Source organism: Triticum aestivum, chromosome 3A, assembly GCF_018294505.1.
Source record: "Triticum aestivum cultivar Chinese Spring chromosome 3A, IWGSC CS RefSeq v2.1, whole genome shotgun sequence".
NCBI classification, from domain to species: Eukaryota; Viridiplantae; Streptophyta; class Magnoliopsida; order Poales; family Poaceae; genus Triticum; species Triticum aestivum.
The window spans coordinates 700,857,312-700,871,456 of record NC_057800.1 but is presented as its reverse complement, the minus strand read 5'-3'; the positions used below and the strand labels follow the sequence as shown (position 1 = coordinate 700,871,456).

Genomic DNA, 14,145 nt, shown 5'->3' with positions numbered 1-14,145 from the left:
GCCCATGGGCTGCACAGCCATGTTAGTAAATCAATTTTCATTGGCTAGACTCAACTTCGGCCAAGGAGTGTGGAAGGGAGATTCCTACAGGCAGTCGGCTCTGATACCAACTTGTGACGCCCCCAATTTGACCGTACACTAATCATACACGCAAACGTGTACGATCAAGATCAGGGACTCACGGGAAGATTTCACAACACAACTCTACAAATAAAATAAGTCATACAAGCATCATATTACAAGCTAGGGGCCTCGAGGGCTCGAATACAAGAGCTCGATCATAGACGAGTCAGCGGAAGCAACAATATCTGAGTATAGACATAAGTTAAACAAGTTTGCATTAAGAAGGCTAGCACAAACTGGGATACAGATCGAAAGAGGCGAAGGCCTCCTACCTGGGATCCTCCTAATCTACTCCTGGTCATCATCAGCGGGTTGCACGTAGTAGTAGGCACCTCCAGTGTAGTAGGAGTCGTCGTCGACGGTGGTGTCTGGCTCCTGGGCTCCATCGTCTGGTCGCAGCAATCGGGTATAGAAAGGGGAAAAAGGGGGAGCAAAGCAACCGTGAGTACTCATCCAAAGTACTCGCAAGCAAGGAGCTACACTACATATGTATGCATTGGTATCAAATGGAAAAGAGGTATCATATGTGGACTGAACTGCAGAATGCCGGAATAAGAGGGGGGATAGCTAGTCCTATCAAAGACTATGCTTCTGGCAACCTCCATCTTGCAGCATGTAGAAGAAAGTCGACGATAAGTTCACCAAGTATCATCGCATAGCATAATCCTACCCGGTGATCCTCTCCTCGTCGCCCTGTTAGAGAGCGATCACCGGTTTATATCTGGCACTTGGAAGGGTGTGTTTTATTAAGTATCCGATTCGAGTTGTCATAAGGTCAAGGTACAACTCCAAGTCGTCCTGTGACCAAAGATCACGGCTATTCGAATAGATAAACTTCCCTGCAGGGGTGCACCACATTTCCCAACATGCTCGATCCCCTTTGTCTGGACACACTTGTCGGGGTCATGCCCGGCCTCGGAAGATCAACACGTCGCAACCCTACCTAGGCACAACAGAGAGGTCAGCAGGCCGGTCTAAATCCTATGGCACAGGGGTCTGGGCCCATCGCCCATTGCACACCTGCATGTTGCGTACGCGGCCGGTGAGCAGACCTAGCAACCTCCATTACAAAGGAAGTTATTTTACGCGGTCCAACTCAGTGCGTGCTGCTCAGTCGCTGACGTCACGAAGGCTTCGGCTGATACCACGACGTCGAGTGCCCATAACTGTCCCTGCGTAGTTGGTTAGTGCATATAGGCCAGTAGCCAGACTCAGATCAAATACTCAGATCTCGTTAAGCGTGTTATTTTGAAGTAACCGCGAACACCAACCAGGGCCAGGCCCACCTCTCTCCTAGGTGGTCTCAACCTGCCCTATCGCTCCGCCACAAAGTAACAGTCGGGGGGCTGTCAGGAACCCAAGCCAACCTCTACCGGGATGGAGCCACCTGTCCTTTCAGCCCCCTCATCAGAATCACTTGCGGGTACTCAACGAGCCGAGCCAACTTTAGTCACCACCTGTATAGTATGTATATATGTATGTAAATACCCGTGATCACCTCCCGAGTGATCACGGCCCGATAGTATAGCACGGCAGACAGACAAGAATGTAGGGCCACTGATGATAAACTAGCATCCTATACTAAGCATTTAGGATTGCAGGTAAGGTATCAACAGCTGTAGCAACAATGACAGGCTATGCATCAGAATAGGATTAACGGAAAGTAGTAACATGCTACACTACTCTAATGCAAGCAGTATAGATAAGAGTAGGCGATATCTGGTGATCAAGGGGGGGCTTGCCTGGTTGCTCTGGCAAGAGAGAGGGGTCGTCAACACCGTAGTCGTACTGGGTAGCAGTGGCGTCGGTCTCGGTGTCTAGCGAGAGAAGAGGGAGGAAACAATAAATATTAAGCAAACAGATGCATAGTGATGCATGACATGACAAGTAGCGGTGCTAGGGGTGCCCTAATGCGGTATGAGGTGGTACCGATGAAGTGGGGAAACATCCGGGAAAATATCCCCGGTGTTTCGCGTTTTCGAAAAGATGAACCGGAGGGGGAAAGTTGCGTGTTCGCTATGCTAGGGATGCGTCGCGGACAAACGGGCTGCCTATCCGGTTTCGTCTCGTCGTTCTGAGCAACTTTCATGTAGAAAATATTTTCATCTGAGCTACGGTTTATTTTATATGATTTTCTAAAGTTTTAATTCATTTTCAGAATTTATTTAATTTATTTAATTCAACATTATCCAGAATGGTGTTTGCTGACGTCATCATGACGTCAGTAGTCAACAGAGGTGTTGACTGGTCAAACTGACGTGTGGGTCCTGCATATCATTAACTGTCTAATTAATTAACAGGTGTCAATTAGGTTAATTAGTTATTATGTTAATTAGTTAATTTAAACAGAATTAATTAAGTTAATTAATTGATTATTTAGTATTTAATTTTATTTCTTATTATTATTTTTTAAATCGTTCTGGGGTGTTGGGGTCCCCTTGTCATTTGCCCTAGGGGCCAACCGGGGCGGGTGCGGCTTAACGGGCAGCGGGCGCGGGTGTAACGGGCGACGGGCACCCGTAGCCTGCCCGGGGCGGGGCGTGGCCGTGGCCACGATGGGGGTTGCCGCAGCGGGGCACGAGGGCCACGGTGGGTGGAGGCGGGGCGAGCGGCGAACGCCATGCCGGGCCGCCGTGGAGCGGCAGCAACGCAGCAACCAGCCACAGCACGGGCGCGAGCGCGTGAGGTGACACGTCGGGCAGGGCGGGTCGCGGTGACCGGGCGGAGCAGCGGCGAGGAGGGCAAGGCCAGGCGCGGCCAGAGCGCGGGGCAGCGGGACGACGCGGGCGACGAGCTTGGGCGCGGCCCGGGGCATGAGCGGGGCAACAAGGCAAGTGCGGCAGCAGCAGGAGATGCAGCGCGCAGGGGGAGCGAGCAGCCGGAGCGGGGACCGAACCGGGCGGCGGCTACGGTGAGCGCGCACGGGGCACGGCCCGGCGCTACGAGGCGAGGGGGAGAGGAGGACCGGGGTCCTCACCGGGACTGTGGGGGTTCAGGCAGTGGGCTCGGGGAGGAGCCGAGGAGGTCCGGCGAGGCGGCACCGGCATCGGAGAGGCGGAAGTCCAGCGGGATCCGGCGACGGCACGGTCGCGAACGGGGCGATGAGGCCTTGGTCGACGACGTTGAAGTGGCATGGCGCCGCCTCTGGGTTAGGGAGGCGACGGGCGTCAGCGGTCAGCGAGGTGGCGGGATCGACGGGGACGCAGGGGCGAGCGTCGGGGTTGGCCCTGGTGCCCGATCCGATCCAGACGGGAACAGGGAAGAGAGGGGGGAGTGGGATAGTGGGTGGATTAGGGTTTCGGGAGTGGGGGTGGCCTAAGTAGGGGGTGGGCCGGCAGGCCACACGACCAACTGGGCCAAGGCCCAGTCAGAGGGAGATAAAGTTGTTTTCCTTTTATTTTATTTTTGTTTTATCTTATATTTTTGTTTTATTGTTTTTATTTTAGTTTCCTTTTGAATTTTGTTTTATAAACTACACCACTGGTTCCTAATTTAGTTTTAATAAGTATGCCACTGCTTCATAAGTTTTTGGCAATAAAACAAATTGTTTAATACTTTATCAAATTGAAAAGGGTAGTTAGTTAAATGTTTTGCTGCTGTTTTAAATATTTTAGTGCACTTAAACCTTTTATAAAATTGGGGTTTCTCCACAATAATTACCTATGCATTATTTGGCAACACCCCAACATTTTAGTTTTAGTATTTGAAAATATTTTATTGTTTGCTTGATTTTGAATTTGAATTCGAACCGGTTTCGAACTAACGCGTGATTAGCAATAGTAATCGAGGTGACGTGGCATCATTAACGTGGGATTACTGTAGTCTAATTATTCGGGCGTCACACCTTGTTTCCTAGCATTGCAATACCGTTTACGCTCATTTTTACCACTTGCTACCTTGTTGTTTTTATGTTTTTCAGATTACAAAAACTTATATCTACCATTCATATTGCACTTGTATCACCATCTCTTCGTCAAACTAGTGCACCTATACAATTTACCATTGTATTGGGTGTGTGGGGGACACAATAGACTCTTTATTATTTGGTTGCAGGGTTTTCTTGAGAGAGACCATCTTCATCCTACATCTCCCACGGATTGATAAACCTTAGGTCATCCACTTGAGAAAAATTTGCTACTGTCTTACAAACCTCTGCACTTGAAGGCCCAACAATGTCTACAAGAAGAAAGTGTTGTAGTAGACATCATCAGGCCATGTGTAACGGCTGACGGCAACTGAATCAGAAGGTGGTGGCGTGGAGGGAAGGGGAAGGGAGAAAATGGGACGAGCTAGGGTTGGGCCGCTGTGGCCCGGCTTAAATAGTCGGAATTGGTACCTCTGGTAGCCCACCGGAGCGGCGCCATGCGGAGCCATGAATGCCCTCATCGAAAAAACGAAGGAGGTGCACGTCAGACTGATAAGTTTTCGCTTGGGATATGCACGTCAGTCCGACGTGGCGGGCGCGTCCGAGCATCCCCATATCCACCTCACATATGGGTTGAATATGGGGTTGTCGGTCAGCCCGGATGTTTCGGCCGGATTTGCCCGGTCCGGTTGGATGGCAAAATCATGACCGGGCAGGCCGCCCGTGCGTTTGCGATTGATGTGGGAAGTTCGGCTGATGCTTTAACAACATATTCAAGAAAATGCTTTTGATGGTCAATTAAAATTTCTGACTCGGTTACTAAAAAAACTAAGCTCAACGCAATAGGTGGCCAATGGGATGGCCCGAACACGACACATCCTAACACAGCGCCCGGCACATGGGCTTCACCTGGGCGGACTAGAATGCCATGCATGATAAACAGGCCGGCCCAGCACGGCACATGTACCGGCGGCCCGCGTGCTTTTCAGCCTTTTGTGTCATTTAAAAAAGAAAAATGAAACCAATAAACAGGTCATGTCGTGCCGGCCCACGAACCTCACCTCGGCGAACAAGCACAGGACATAGTGGGCCACAGGCCAGCACGGCCCATTTAGTCGCGTGCCTGGCTGGGCCCTTTACGTGCCAGGCACAGGTGCTCGTGTGCCGGCCCACGAAAAACGACTACTTGTTTGGTTTGCCTAAGAAAAAAACTTGTTTGGTTCATGGTTTTTTTTATATTGTTTGGTTCATGTTGTGCTACAGTACGATACTCCCATCCATGTTTGCCAAAAAAAAAAAAAAAAACTACTCCATACACACGCCGCCTCTTGCTCAACACCGCCACCGGCCGGTTCCTCCACAAGGAGCTCCCGGCGCTCCGCGACTACTGCGTCGTCGCCACCACCCTCCGCGGCTTCTTCGTCCTGGAAGACAGGAGCCCTCCTCACGCCGCACGCGTCTTGAACCCTCTCACCGGCGACATGATCCGTTTCACGGCGCAGGTCACCGCTGGCGTCAGCACTGGCTTCTCTCCGCACATGCTCGCCTTGTTCTGCAACTCATGTTGCAAGATGTACATGGCCAGTCCTCACAGCTTTGACGCCCCAGACATTGATCCTTCGGTTTACAGTTTCTTCCGGAGGGCGGTTGGAGGTGGTTTGGTCGGCCATTGGCGAGAATTAAGCACAACAACTGACATGGCTCTCAAGATCTGCGAACTGAGGCAGTTGCTTAGTGTCGATCTGTCAAATTACATTTTCGGTGGTGCTACCAAGATGGGAATCGCAGACGATGCCCTGTGTTTCCCAATGGAATTTGGTGGTCAGATGCTGGTCGTCATCGAGGGACAAAGCTTCTTCTGGGTTTTAAGATTCCAAGCCGAGAGCGGCATGCTTTTGCCTGCGAAGAGCATCGGCAACCATGCATTCTTCATTGGTCATCATAGGTGCCTTCCTGTGGATGCTGATATGTTCCCATCAATCGAGTCAGACTGTATCTACTATACTGAACACCACGCTTCGTCTGCTCACATCCGGAAGTACAAAATCAAGGAGTGTAAAGCAGAGAGGGTCTCTGAAGCCGTCGATTTTGTGAAGCAGCGCAAGCAGTTTGTCCTCGTGGGCGAACGTCCTTTCACGATCATCCAGCTTCTGTCGAGTTACACCATCAGCACCCGGGAGGGATTCTGAACTGGCTAGCACTGCTAAACTTGATGTTTGAGCCTATGGTATGCATTGCTTAGAAAGGTTTGCTCTTTTGTAGATTGTTATTTGGCTATGCCTTCACTTGTTCTGGGCAATAGAACCTAGGTTGTATCTTCTGTGATGGAATTACTCTTAGCTATCTTAATTAGGACATGGTATGTACCCAGTGCTACGCTGTTTAGCTTGATGCTGTTATCTTGTGTGCAATGTGGTTCTTAATTTCTGCAGCAGATGATGTCAGATCAACCTTTTCCCCCCTTTTTCTATATTTTAGCCCTGCCAGTGAATCTATGAATATATGAAATGCCTCGTTGTTGTCCATAAGCTTTGAATTTTGCAACCCCTTGTATATATCACGTGCCTGAAAGGTGTTTATAATCTATGGATATATCACGTGCCTTGCGAAAAATATTTCTGACAGAATTTATTGTTGCTGCTTCTGGATGTATTTTGTAGATTCAGCTGTTCACATAGATTTGCCTGAAAGGTGTTTTATTTTAGCACACACAGTATGTTGTTCGGAGAATTCAGGTGTTGATTACAGTAGCATACCATGAAATTTAATTGCGGAATGCTCATCGGCCGGAGATTGCAGTCAAGAACCAGTAACTCAAATTGGTTCCCGGGTGAGTACTGTTAATGCAAGGCCTGGTTCCCGGGTGGCCCTGGTTCTTGGTGGCTTCTTGGTGTCGTGGTAAGTTGGATCTTCAGCTAACTAGAAAATTAACTTTGGAATGTTTGCCAACGAAATCATCAATTCCAGTTAACATCTCAAGCATATACTACTAGTTCTTTTGAGAAAGAAAACCATGCACTAGTCGTTCAGGTTTCCTGCTCCTCTGAAGCTTCCTTTTCTTTCCGAGGCTGAGACTCTGAACGAATGCTCCTTGTGCAGCTTCTGAGCTGCAACATCGATGACCCGCATCCTCAACTGGCCTTGGAACAAATGTTTTAAGGTGCCGAGGAATCTTCTTCCATCTTTTGGGATAGTGATCTCGATGGCCAACAAATGTTAATGCTATTCCTAAGGTTTCCTGTTCTGTTAATTTCACTGTGACTTACAGCTTGCCCTGTTCCGGGCAAGAAATAGGTTGACCCAATGTTCCATCCCTTTCAGTCGATGCTCTCTCGTGTCTGTGTCCGTGCGCACTCATTACACTGCAATTTGGTGCTTAATTTCTGGCAGTAGAAATCGTCATCTCAATTTGCCAAATTTCGGTCCGGTTAATTTCGGAATGCCTCATTCTAGGCAAGGAACATGTTTTAGGTTTTGGCTTACGGGTGGCCTGTGGAACAGCTGTAGTGCTGTGCATCGTGTGACCAGGGAGGTAGAAGCTTTCGTCCTCTGAAGCTTTATTTATTTTTCTTTTCGAGACGGAGATCTCTCGAGTTTGAACCAGTGGTTCCTTAGGGCATGTACAACGCCGGGTGCTTAGCACGGGCGCCAGGATCAGATTCCTGGTTGATTGGGCAGTTATCACTAGAATCCCAGCGTTATGTGTAGCATCGACGCAAGACCGTGCGCCGGGCGCTTCCTTGTTTTTCTTCCCATGCGAAGCGCCCGGGTAGTTCAATTTAACGCATGTAATTAGCGCCTGCCATTGCAATGTAGGACGCTTAGGCACTTTTTAAATTCGGCAATATTTATTCTTTTCACTATTAGCGTCTTTGCAAGCGTCTACCATTGTAGATGCCCTTATGCAGCTTCTACCTCCTCTGTTGTTGCCGCCTGCCGCAAGATTGCTGTGGCACGGTCTTCGCACACCAGGGCCTACTGACAGAATGCCAAACATATGCACCACGACAAATAAGACAATACAGTCCTTGGCTCGCTAAATAACTCACTTGCGCGCTGTCATGAACACTACAACCATGTAACATCATCTGTCATGTATGCCTTTCAAATCTTTGCATGCACTACAAAGCTTTTAAATAGCGGACTGCGAAGCAATTGCAGATTGGGGTCGGCATTCCAAAATGTGCATTACAGACAATACAAGTGATATGCCCGCATAAGGAATTTGTAAAGAACAGCCCATAAATTTGAGATATTATATACTCCCTCCGATCCAAAATAAGTTTGACACTTGTTTTGGTTCGGAGGGAGCAACCATTGGCAACAAATATGACATAATCTAAGAAATGGTGACATGTAAGAAAAGACTATAACTGAACAATATACAATCAAAGAATAATAGCTGCATGATGGAGCAGCCGCAAAAGCTTGCAGAGGTAGCGGCAGCTATTTAAAAGCTTGATGCAATATTACCTAGTTACCTAGTACTAAATGAAATTCACCAAGGTTTGTACCTTGTTGATACATACTCAATAGTTCACAAATCAGACACCGACTAAAGTAAATAATGCAGAAAATTATGCTGTTTTGTTCTCGCTAGAAGCCTAGAACTGAACCCAAACACGCAAAAAGAATCACCAAGAGGAACAAACTCAAGGCTAATTAGCCCACAGGAGTACCCAAGCACTTTTTCAGGCGGTTCTATATAATGTAAACGCTGTTCTATACAGGCAGGCTACCGGCAATAACCCTGGTATGTTCAAAACCGTCTCAACTAATTAATAACAAACGATGGTGCTGCTAACAGGGATGCTCCTGCAACATTTATGTATATAGCTGCCCTTCAACTCTTGACGAAGACTGAAGCACCCGGCGGCTTGGATCTCCAACATACTCCAACTCATAGGCGCAAGAGGTAGCCGAGGGAGGTGCCGAGAAGCGCCACATAGACCACAAACAGCAACGGGAAGCCTAGCTGACTCTTTGGGGTTCCCTTCTTTAAAAATACCTGCCCAAGCCAATGCATAATGTTAGAAACTAATAGACGCAGATCAACAACAGGTAGTCATGAACAATTTTTAGTAACCAAAAACATCAAAATTTCAAAGCAAAGCAGATTCAAGAGCAAATTTGTCTGCAGTGTGCTGAAATAGCATCCAGTAAATATTGCAAAGTACACAACACATATACCTCGGCATACACTGCTTGAGAAACAATAGTGACAGTGACCATACGTTTCAACAAGATAAAGAATTCTACAAAGAACAATCACATTTTGTCCTGAGACTCTTTCAAAGTGTGCTACTACTTAATATTTCAGATTACTTGACCAACACTTTTAGTTTTTTCAAATAAATGCGTCGTAAGTAACAGATTATTTTCCGCAAGAAACAGATCTAGGACGCATGATAGATCATTGTAGTGTCTTATGTAAGATCATTGTACTGCCGCCTGGATTGTTTTATGTGCAAGCTTTAACATGAAAGATCATTGTAGTGTCTTATGTAATTTGCAATGAATGACCCCCGTAGTAATTGGTAAGACATTGTGACATGCAGGGGGGTAAGGTCTGGAGGAAGGCGCTTTTAGTTTTCTCTGCTTCTTCTTTGTGAATAAAAGGCTAGAACCCAATCTCTAGAGCAGCAAAGGATGTACAGGTTTCAGGCCAAGTTAATAATCCATTAAATAATGTTTTGTTCTGAACAACCAAGATATTCTGGAGACTGGATGTTGTGTTCTGTTATTGTAGAATAGCGGAACCTGGACAATGGTGCTTTTGTATGAAGAAAAAAGAAGAATCTAGATGTTTCTGTGAACAAGTCATACCATCTCTTGCTGCAGCCTATCCCGCTCCTGGGTTGTAGTCCGGCTCTCTTCTCTCAGTTTTATTATCATCTTTTCAGCCTACAAAACAGAAGTATAATATTGTTTCACGTCAGAGGGTATTCTCCAAAATGTAAGCAATCTGAGATAATAAGACAACATAAGCTCTATTGTGTCATGAGGATCTTATCAAGAAACTTGTTTGAACAATCCAAACACATTTTATGGTGGTCAACTTACCCCTTCCAATTTTGATTCAAGGTTGTTGAGTTTTGACTTCAGATTCTGAACATCTTCCGTCACCTGTTACATATCGATACATGAAAGAAGTCAATTAAAATAACCTCGGTCTCTGCAAACTGAAAAGATCCGGACTATACTCTGCAGTGTTGAGATCTCCAGGTATATCATAGTTAAAGTGCATTATGAGGATTTTCTAGCAAGGGCAAGTCTTGGTCAAATAATACAGGCAGCACTTGTCCAAAGTTATACCAAGTTAGACAAATTTGTGGCCACTAATTAAGCTGATTCCAGCTATTCTTTTCAGTATTTTTTACTGCAACTGTTCTAGAAAATACGAGTGATTTAGACTTTAGACCATTTAGCTAGAAACATATAGGTTTCTACCAAAATCTAGCCAGTCTCAAACTAGGTTCAACTTGGGGGCTGTGCAAGATCTTGTCCAGCTTGAGACTAGCAACCCAGCATTACAGTAACAGAACATGTTTAAAAGCCTTATATGTTCTTTTTTTGTGGAAAACATAGGGAAAATAGGCATAAATAAAACTATAGTATGGATCCTTACATGAGATAATTGATGATTCTGCACACTGAAAAAACCTCGGTCACTTACGGTGACAGTTTCTTTCGGAAGAGTTTCTTCCAGAGGAGACACCTTTGAAGTTACAGTCTCTTCCTTCAGAGGAGAAAGCTGTTCAATGGTAACCGCAGACGTATCCTTTATATAGGAAGGAGATTCATGTTTTAGAGGGGGAGGAGATTCGTCTTTTAGAGGGGGAGGAGATTCTGCCAAAATAGCAGGTTCTTCATGCGGTAGCACAGGAACTTCTTGAAGGATTGGAGACTCCCTGACAGGGGAAGGTATGTTAGGAACAACAGCTGAAATTTTCTCCTGGGGGGCAGGAATCTTTTTCTCCATAGCTGGCACTTCATTCTGAACATTTGGTGTATCTTTTAACACCGGAACCTCAACTGCCGCATCAGTGCTGGGGACATTATTTATCAGTTGCTCCACAGGAGGACGAGATGCATCAACAAGGACAACTCTCAATTTACTTTCCTCAATATATGCGTTGGTTTCTTTGGAGAACTGTGGAAAAGAGTTAAGAAGATGAGGACAAGTAACATATAAGGAATATTATGCATGTAAAGCTTCTGAACTGTGTGCTTAGTTACTTACAAAAGCAGGAATGAGGTCATCATCTGATGTACCAGGAGGAACAACTGTGGTCTGCACCAAAAATTTGTCTTTTAATTGCATGTCTGGTGGCGCAGTACGCTGTGCTTGCATGGTAACTGCATTTAAGAGGCGATAAAAATATACAAATCAAGAGGAATATAACCGAAGAAACCAAACAGAATCAAGGCATGAATAGTTGAATGCAAGACAAACAAAATTATATAATTGCTACCCTCTCTCTGAAGCAAGCACATTATGACATGTTTGCTTTAAGGAACAGATGGGTTGGTCCATCATGAGTGTTCATGCTATGATTTTTGTGGGATGACCCGTTTCCTCATTTTTTTAAAGTGTTGTGCTTATGAGGAACGAGGTGGCAACGGACCAACTTAGTTCATTCCACAAACCAAAAAAGAAGATGAGAAAGCAACTTAACTAAGAATGAGCCCACTTACATAAATATAGAACGAGTAAAAAGCAATTCAGCTTTAGAGAGTGGTTAAAACTCAACAAGTTGTCTATCACTATAAGGTATCAAAAAGGTCAGTAGCAGTAGTGTACACACCTGTGAAATCACATGTTGCCCTTGGAAGGATAACTCCAATATTTGGTCGGACGCAATATCTTTTAGGGGAAGTTGTCTTAACCTAGCAATTTCAAAATGGTGATCAGATGCTGCAGTTTCATTTATGCTCAAACCATGATCATCCAATTGAAAATAAAAAGCGACAGAACAGACAGTGTTTAGACACCAACCAGAAATGGCCCCTCTGCTACTATAAATAAGTATTACTCTACCAATTTGAGATAAATGCATCATACATTTTCCCTACATTGTACATACGCATACCTAGTAAACTGAAATGTGCTTTTGCACAACATGCGGATGTACAGTATAAGGCTATTAAATCAAAGCTATCAAGACCATCATCAGAAAAAAGAAGGGGCAAAAACCTTGAAAGCGACATATTCATCGGATTTGTTGACAAGATGGACAGAACATGAACTCTGCTTCTTCAGCTCAACTGACAATAACAAAAAATGAGAAAACCAAGTCAGAATTTTATCCAGATATATTATACTGAAAATAAATTCACTCAGATTTTTTTGGGCATTCTGCAAATTATACATGATTATCAACCGTAGGCATAGAAATTCAGAACTGCGTGAAACAAAATAAGCACAACAAGCAGGAAGCAGCCACACTAGAATCACATGCTGAGAGTAGGTGCCAGCACTGAGACATTTTGAAATGTGAAGAATTAAAGATCACTTGATTTGCACTTACTAACAGAGCACGTTGTATGATTCATAATTTTATAGGAAACCAACAATAGAAACTTGATGGGAAGATTTTCCATTTCACTAGCGGCCCACTTCCTATTATCAGTAGCATGTGCATCACTGCATCAGGGACATTAACAGGTGCAACAATGAATGCACCGGACCCTGCATTGCATACTGGAATACTAACTTTACAGTCTTTGTAAGCCTTAGCTCCCCTTTGTGTCATCACAATCAGTGGAGTGAACAAGCTACTCACACTTGGCCGAGTATGTGCCAACTGCCAACTACCGAGAGAGACTTTACAACCACTCGTACCACAAAATCTACCTGTCTGTAACCAATCGAACCGAAAAGGCGGCAACCAACTAATAACATGGTAGTAACGCAAAAGCTTTGGAAAAACAAAGCCAAGCCTGAATATAAAAATTACAGGAAAGAACTCTGTCATTTATATATGTTACAAAATACTACTGCCGGGTTCGCTCGGAAAAAGAATACAGCCATTCCTGCTTTCCCTGTGCCCTGAGGTTCAGGATACGAAAACTGCAAGTACCTAAACCTCGGAAAATGTGGAACTAATCCTCGGAAAATGTTTACAAATCTGTTGCCTCCAAACTTCATGTTCGCCCGTTCGGTCAGACCAATTTCCAAGTCAAATCCCATCTTCCAAATCGCAGCACAAGCACAGAACAAACTAGATAGCACTTGGCACTGCTCCAATCAATCCCAAGGAAAGGAACGCGCACACACAAAAAAACTATTGGAATAAACCACCAATCGACTGAACGAGTCCCAGATTACGCGGCACACACCGCCGAAATGGCCGAATCCGCGGCCGTGCGGAACATCGAATCGGCGCAGGCGGGGCGAGAGGCCGCGCACGAACGCGCGGCGACGACCGGACTAATCCGTCGCCCGAGATGGATCGGAATTACTGAATAATCAGAGAGAGGGGAGAAATCGTGCGCGCGGGCTTACAGGTGAACTGGAGCTCGCGGGGCTGGATCTCGACGACGCCCTGGCCCATCGCCGCCACGGAGAGGGTCAGACGGCAGCGCCTCGCAAGCGAATCGGTGAACCGCCGCCGCCGCCGGTGGTTGCTGCGGAAGCCCCCGATTAATCCCTCCACCGGTAGGCAGGAGCGGTGGTGGTGGAGGAGGGGCGGGGGGTTTGGACGGGGGTGGGGAGGGAGGGAGGAGTTGGAGTGGAGGGGGGAGAAGACGAGGGGAGGGGGATTTGAAGGCGACGGGCACTTCGTCGCCGTCCTCCCCCTTCGTCGGCGGGTTTGACGAGGGGGCGGTTGCGACTCTCTCTCCCTCTCTGGGGACGCGGAGCAGCAGAGGGGCGAGGTTTTCCAGGGGGAGCCCGGTGGGATGGGGCCACCTTTTGTGGGTGTGGGGGCTGCGCATGATTGCTTCTTTTTACACATTGGCCCCCAAGAAAAGGCTATAATATATGTACTCCTTTCACTCCCTAAGATTCAAAAAAACAGAGCAACACGAAAAACACCACTACCTCTCGTACATATTAATTGTCGCTGATTTTGTTTGTACTAATATTTCATAGGACGACCACCCGAAACCTCTCGAAAGGAATCTTTTGTTTCTCTTTTGTGATCCAATCGAAC

The 14,145-nt window shown here is 46.3% G+C and overlaps 1 protein-coding gene across 2 annotated transcripts; it reads right to left on the bottom strand.

Annotated features, from left to right (window-relative positions):
* Nucleotides 1–8,323: 8,323 nt before the first annotated feature.
* LOC123063335 (vesicle-associated protein 1-1) lies at nucleotides 8,324–13,871 on the bottom strand. 2 transcript variants are annotated; one of them, XM_044487093.1, is made up of 8 exons: nucleotides 13,497–13,871; nucleotides 12,186–12,256; nucleotides 11,797–11,878; nucleotides 11,232–11,347; nucleotides 10,617–11,141; nucleotides 10,052–10,114; nucleotides 9,815–9,892; nucleotides 8,324–8,996 (listed from the first exon to the last, which is right to left on the bottom strand). In XM_044487093.1, the coding sequence occupies exons 1-8, from the start codon at nucleotides 13,543–13,545 to the stop codon at nucleotides 8,889–8,891; spliced, it is 1,092 nt and encodes a 363-aa protein (XP_044343028.1). In that variant the 5' UTR covers nucleotides 13,546–13,871; the 3' UTR covers nucleotides 8,324–8,888. The 2 variants fall into 2 exon arrangements, with proteins under 2 accessions (XP_044343028.1, XP_044343029.1); XM_044487094.1 differs by having other exon boundaries at nucleotides 10,665–11,141; nucleotides 13,497–13,730.
* Between the last annotated feature and the right edge of the window lie 274 nt (nucleotides 13,872–14,145).

Bases quoted from the DNA above. Each gene is read 5' to 3' on its own strand.
- LOC123063335 (XM_044487093.1), bottom strand. From the start codon at position 13,545: ATGGGCCAGGGCGTCGTCGAGATCCAGCCCCGCGAGCTCCAGTTCACC. The intron at 11,142-11,231 runs GTAAGTAACTAA...TCTTTTCCACAG, and splicing joins ATGACCTCATTCCTGCTTTT to TTCTCCAAAGAAACCAACGC. The intron at 10,115-10,616 runs GTAAGGATCCAT...GATATGTAACAG, and splicing joins AGAATCATCAATTATCTCAT to GTGACGGAAGATGTTCAGAA.